At 61.2% G+C, this 6,639-nt stretch overlaps 1 protein-coding gene across 1 annotated transcript; it reads right to left on the reverse strand.

Annotated features, from left to right (window-relative positions):
- Window positions 1-1,348: 1,348 nt before the first annotated feature.
- On the reverse strand, window positions 1,349-3,445 carry LIME1 (Lck interacting transmembrane adaptor 1). The gene is given in 7 exon segments (XM_030463299.1): window positions 1,349-1,738; window positions 2,088-2,225; window positions 2,227-2,283; window positions 2,285-2,502; window positions 2,617-2,704; window positions 2,812-2,863; window positions 3,330-3,445. Coding segments are annotated over 7 exon segments (1,059 nt in total).
- Window positions 3,446-6,639: the final 3,194 nt, after the last annotated feature.

A 6,639-nucleotide genomic window follows, 5' to 3' on the forward strand; every position in this document is an offset into this window, starting at 1 on the left:
TCTCGAGAGGCTGTGGTTTGGCACCCAGCGTGGGGCTGAGGGAGCAGCACGAGTGCCCGAGCTCCCTCCCACCCCAAACGTCTTCAACTCCCCGCGGGTTTTTTGCTGAGTGCCTCGGTTTTGTTTTTCATTTCTTCTCCCGCTGCGGGGCAAGGGAAGGCACCTGGCTTCCTGCCTGCCATGCAGCTCGCCAGGCCACCATCTCACGGGCTCGGGTGGCCTTGCTGGAGCCCCCCCGAGTGGCCGTGCTGTGCCCAGAGGGGCTGGAGTGAGAGTGGGGCTGTCACTGGAGCTTCCCCCAGGCACATGGACCCAGGGACAGAGGGCATCTCTTGGGGCAGGGATGGCAAATTCCCAGTGGGGAGAAGAGGAGGGAAGTTTGAGCCCTGAGGACTTCTGGTCCATGTCCAGCCCTTCTGAGGATTTTTGGGACCTCTCGAGGCTGCAGTTACCCACGGGAGTGACACAGAAGTGAGAAGGCAGCAGGGATGGTGCAAACACTCCAGCCCTGACCCCCATGGAAAGCCACAGAGCACCAGGGATGTCCACCTCATTTTGGAAGCCCTTGGGGGTGCAAAATCACCCATGCAGGTGGGTGCATCTGCTCACAGTTACCCTGCACCTGAAGCCACTGCCCCTGACAGTCATCCTGACAAAGATAAACCTCTCTCAGCCTTTTAATGGTGTTTGGGAGATGGCTGCACCCTTGCAGGCATCCCAAAGGTGGGAGTGGGTGACAGAGGACAGGCAGTGCCCACGTCCTGCTCTCCCTGGTACCAAGGCACAGGGCTGGTCCCTGGTCTGCAGCTCCAGGGATGCTCAGTGATGGGATGGAAGCTGCTCCAGGCTTCCAGGAGCCTGGCCAGGGCCCTGCTCCCCCTGAGGCATGAGGATGAAGACCCTCACTCGTGGATTAACCCACTGCTGGAGGGCCAGATCCTGCAGTCCAGGACCATGGGGTTGGTCCACAGCCTTACTACCACCCCCACCCCCAAACACACCCAGCCCAAACCTGGTTCCCATTTTGGTGGCAGTGCCAGCTCTGGCTCCCATGTGACACCCAGCTGGGACCACCCTGCAGGACTCCCCCCACCATCCCAATGTCAGGATGAGCCCCCAGGACATCCCAGCATCACCCTGATGCTCCTGCAGGGTGGGTTGGGGTAGGACAGGGACATTTTTTAAAAAGTAACATAAAATATCTACAGAAAGGGCTCACAGGGATGCAGCCACCCACACACCCATCCCGAGGGAGGGGGGTGGGTTCAACCCCCTGGAAAGCCAGTCCGGGGGGCACCCTTTGCCAGGGTGAACCCCCCTAGGGTGAGGACTCTGGTCCTGGGGGGTGCTATAGGTTGGTGATGTAAACCTCCAGCCCGTTGGCTGCTGTCTTGGCTGAGGCTCTCCGGGCCCCCCCTGCCCAAATGTCACCCACACTTTCGTAAAGGTTCTCAGAGGCACTGGGTGGCCCCCCCACCTTCTCCCGTCCTGCCACCTTCTTCCAGTTCATGTCCACTGCCTCGTAGTCTGGGTCTGGGCCACGGCCCTGAGCAGTCCAGGGTCTGTCATTGATGGACTCATAGCAGGAGTCTGGGGGGGCTTGAGCTGCTTGGGGCCACTGCTTGGCTGGGGCACCCTCCTCCTGGCGGGTGGGTGGACACCCAGCACCCACCTCCCTCGGGGGCACCTGGGTTTTCTTCTTGGTGGCTTTGCACACCGTTGAGTACATCTCCTCCAGCTGCCAAAGGAAGGTGTGTTGGGGAGCAAGCCCTGCCTGCTGGGGGTATCCCAATGCCTGTGACACCCCCCAGCTCCCCGCAGACCCCACAGGATCCCAGCAGTGGAGACGCCCCCACTGGAGACCCCAGTTTTTGGGCGAGGGCACAGGGAGCAGCAGTGTGGGCATCACCTGCCCCTGGGGGCTTGGCTCCCTCCTGTCCCCCTCCCCAGATTCCATCAGAAAACAAGGATCAGCCTAATTTACACCCTGCTCCAAGGGGGGGTGTTATGGGGAGGCAGGGCAGGGCATTATGTCCCCTCTGTGCCCCCTCCACTGTCCCCATCCCCGCCACCCCCCAGAGCCATACCTTTGCCCGGGGGGCATTGCCTGCCCCCTCCCAGCACCGCGGGGCTGCGGGAGGTCCCACGGCGGCCCCATCCCGCAGCTCCACCGCCACCACCTTCTTCACCTTATGGACACAGGCGTAATCGACCCCCCCCGCACCGGGCCCGCGGAGGGGACACCCGGGTGCCGGGGGGTGCGGGGGTCACCGGGGGATTCTCAACCCCCCCCCGCCAGGCACTCGTAGACGCTGTCGGGCAGCGGTTTGCGCAGCGGAGCGAAGAGGAGGTTCGAGTAGGTCCGGTCCGAAGCCTGGGGGGCGGTGGGGGGGTCGGGGACGGGGATGCGGGGCAGCTCGCGGTGCAGGAGGATGCTGAGGCCGGAGCTGTGCGGGGGGGTGGCAGCGGGACAGGGAGCACCCAGGCTGGCCGGACGCTGGGCTGCGGGAGAAGAAAGGAGAGAGCAGAGGGTGGGATGCCGGGGGTGCACCCTGCTGGCACCCTGGGGGGGGGTGCGGGCTCGCCAGGTGACACGGGGACTCGCGGGTCACTCACTGCCATCCCTGTGCTTCACCCGGCACAGCTCCTGCAGCTTCGTGTCCGATCTGCTCAGCGAGCGCAGCTGCGTCTGCCGGAGCAGGGACTGGGCCGGGGGGGACACGGGACACGCGTCAGGATCCTGCCCGGGACCTGGGGCACCCAGAGCTCCCCCGGGGACTGATCCTGCCCCCCAGCCCAGCAGGACCTTACCTCGTCCACCAGCTTCACCCCGTCCGGAGGGACCTTCTTCCTCCTGCCCTTGCTGCGGGGAAAAATGGGATGAGCCCCAGGCTGGGGAGGGGGCGACACAAGCTCGGGGAGAGGAGATGGTGTCCCCAGGACCCCGATCTGTCCCCTCGCTGGGACAGCACCCCCAAACCCCACAATCCAGCCCCCCAGCAGGGGCTGTGCTCCCTGGGGAGCATCCTGCACCCCCCGAGCCGTGCCGGGCACCCACAGCACCACCCCCTGCCCATCCCCAGGCTGCTCCTGCCACGCCACATCCCCAGCCCCAGCCGGGATGGGCACCTTTGGGTGCAGGGGGGCAGGAAGGGGCCGGGCAGGGGGGCAGTGGGGCTGTGGCTGGGGGGAGGAAGCAGAGCAGCAGATCCCAGGGGTCCCAGCTCAGCACTGGCACATGCAGGGGCTTTGGGTGAAGCCACCAAAAGGCACCGAGGGGTCCCCAGCTCCATCCCCATCCCCAGGAGAGGGGGGGGGGCAGCGTGTACCGTCTGCAGGCAGCACACAGGGCTCCCAGGTAGACGAGGACACCGAGCAGGGCCAGGGCAGCACCCGCCAGCAGCAGGGGGGTCCCTGCCAGCCCCTCCCCACCGGCTGCAGCCATGGGGAGCACTTCCAACACCGAGCTCTGGGGAGAGAAAACACGAGTTAGGGTGCAGTTGGGTGCTGTTGGGCTCACCACCACATGAGCCCATGTTCAGCATCCCCCAGGGCTTGCTGGGCCCCCTCTGCCATGCAGCCCCCCACCTCTGGATGCTCTGGAGGGGGATGTGCATGGGGGGGTCCCTGTTGTCTGGGCTGCCCTCCCTGGGGTCACCGTGTCACCTCCACTGCTCTGCCCAGCCTGGTGCAGACACCCTGCAGTGGGGGCTCTGCCTCCCCCAGGGAAAAAGTCACATTTTGGTTCCTTTGAAAAATCAACCCAACCCAGCTGGATGAAAGCACCTGATCTGTCACCAAGACATTGAAAAGGAGATGCCTGTAGGCCCCGAAATCCCTCTGGAGACACCCCAAAAGTGTCAGTGTGCTTTCTGGGGACATGGGGACACTGCCTGGGGCTGTGGGACAGGGGTGGCCCAGGTGGGATGGGAAAGAGACAACTCAGCTTCCCGGAAACACAAAGTTGAGTCTTTCCCTCCTCCCACTGGGACACCCCCTCCTGCAACGGGTGTCACCTCTGTCCCCACAGACCCCACACCTTCCCCAAACTCCCTGGTTTGGTGGGTGCTCTGTGCTGTGCCACAAGAGCAGAAAAGACCCAACTTTCCCCCTTTACCAGGATCCCCAGCCCATCCCAGGGTGCCCTGGGTGACATTGTCCCTGTCCCCACTCAGCTCCCAGCGTGTGGCAAAGCCCAAAGCTGCCACCAAGTCACCGACCCAGTGTCACCCCAGCCCAGTGCTCCTCCCCCTCCCCAAAACATCTGAGCAGCCACCGGGGAGCTGAGAGCCCGGGACCTGCCTGGTCCAAAGGGAGATGGAGGCAGCTCCCAGAATGGCTCCAAGGGAGGGAACTGGTGCAGACGGAGCTGCTGGCAGAGTCCCCAGGTGGGACAGGGCTGGTACGGGAGGTGGCTGGGGACAGAGAGCCCGTGGGACACCCAGATGCCTCTACTCACCCTTTCCTATCTGAAAAAAAGCTGGGCAAGCTCAGAGCAGCTCTGGTGAGAAGCCCCCCTGCTCCACGTGTGTCCTGGGTGCCCGTGGGTGCGTGGGAAGGGCTGTGCCCACCCAGGGACCCTCAGTCCCCTCTCCCCTGCACCCCGTGGTGTCACCCGGCAGCATCTTCAGCACAGCTTCAGCCCAAGAACCAGCCCACCCAGAGCACCCTTTTATCTGAGAACTTCCCACGCCCTCGGGAGCTTCCCTGGCTGAAGCCTTAACCCCTGCAGAGCAATTATTTCCACGGGGAAGGGGAGACAGGGAGTTTTTAGGGAGTAACCAGGCTGGACAGACTGGCTCAGATCAGAGCTGGGAAGGGCAGGCTGCTCCCTCTCCAGTGATGTTTTAATTAGCCAGCACTGCTTGTCTGTCTGAGCAGACATTAATTACACACATTACCTGCAGGCCGGGCAGTTGCTTCAGCCAGTCCTGGAGGAACTTGTTTGGCTCATGGGAGCAGCAGGACAGGGAAGAGGGAGCAGGGCAGAGCTGGGAAGCTCCCAGGATGAAGCAGATGAGGTTGCGTGGAGGTGAGCTGGAGAGGAGCTGGGGAGACGTCAGGATCCCAGGGTGAGCTCTGAGCTGGCTGAGGCACAGGACAGGTTATCCCACAGCAGGTGGATGCTCCATCCCTGAGTTTTTAAGACTGAGGAATGAAAGGAGAGGTTTCCTAAGCTGAGGTGAATATAGAGAAGTTCTCCTACTTTTCCTTGCACAGGTTATTCCTGGGTTTCTGCCCTCCAGGAACACCCAGCTCCCTGGGCACTGCTGTCAGGCTCAGCCACCCCCAGGAGAAGCCACTTCTTGGGACAGCACATTGGCACACCCAAAATTACAGATTTGAGAGGAAAACCCAGGGCCTGGCTGAAGCCACTCAGGCAGGGCAAAGTCTCAAAGAAACCTTTGGGTTTTCCCCCCCAATAAAGTTATTGATCTCCCAGTCCTGGGGCACATTCTCCAGGGCAGGAAGCTCAGCAGAGGATCTCACAAGGTGGCTTTGGAGCTCAGAGCCACCACAGCCTCTGTGTCCCTGTCACACAGCCCCTGAGGAGGAAATAATTCCCTTCCCTGGTACCTCAGCCCAAGCACAATAAATGCAATTAAACTGTTACTCCAGGATGTGGAAAAGGTTTGTTTCGTGGGGGTTTTTTTGGGGTTTTTTTTGTGCCATCTCCAAGAGGTGCAAATGCCTCAGCTGGGCTGCAGGAAAAGCTTGAATTCACTGTAAGGTTCAGTGCTGCTGCTGCTGCCTGGCCTCTGATTCATCTCCCCAGATAAAACCACACGCAGTTCTCAGAGCAGATGAGGAGTCAGGCTCTGACACTACTAAAAGCATATTTGCAAGAAACTGGGGCAAACATTCCGAGCTGATTTCCTTCCAGCAGTGACTGCAAACACGGCTGCAGCAGACACAGCTCAGCTGCCCTGGGGAGCTGAACTGAGAAAAAAGTCCCAAGACGGAGAAGTAAATCTATTTTTTTCTGCTCACAGGCAAAAAGTGAAAGACTCTGACAGCCTACCAACCCCCCTGAACCTGTGTTAGACACTGGGATGGATTGTAAGCCATGGAGCCCAGCCTGACACTCATCTCTGCAGCAGGAGGGAGAGATGCTCAGCCCCCTCTGGGGTTGTTTCATTTTGAGAAGAACAACTCTGTTTCTAAATGCCAGACCCCAGTGTCACAACCCACCCTGGCAATGCCAGCTCCAGCCATGCTGCCCTGCCATGCCCAGGAAAGGGACCCCAGGGGCAGGACCCAGGCTGGCAGCATCTCAGTGGGGTTTTTTCCTGCCCTTTTGCAATCCCTGGTGATGCCCTGGCTGGGCACAGCTCTGAGCACCAGTGCAGAACCCGCAGGACACCAGTGGGGACCTGGGTGCTGCTGGTACAGGAGGTCAAAACAGAGGGTGGGTGGATGTTTGCTGCAGATCACCTGCCTGCCACGCTGGTTTCCTTGCCAGAAATTCAGCGTTTTCACCTCAGTGCAGGTTTAGGGAGGGCAGTGTTTCAATCCCCACACTCCCCCCAGAGCTGCTCCACACACAGGTAAAATCCCAAATCCCCCTCCCCATAAGACAACTGGAAATTCATGCTCAAAAAAACCCCCACCAAACCACAGCCCCACACCTCCAAACAC

Source organism: Calypte anna, chromosome 20 (genome assembly GCF_003957555.1).
Source record: "Calypte anna isolate BGI_N300 chromosome 20, bCalAnn1_v1.p, whole genome shotgun sequence".
In the NCBI taxonomy this organism is placed as follows: Eukaryota; Metazoa; Chordata; class Aves; order Apodiformes; family Trochilidae; genus Calypte; species Calypte anna.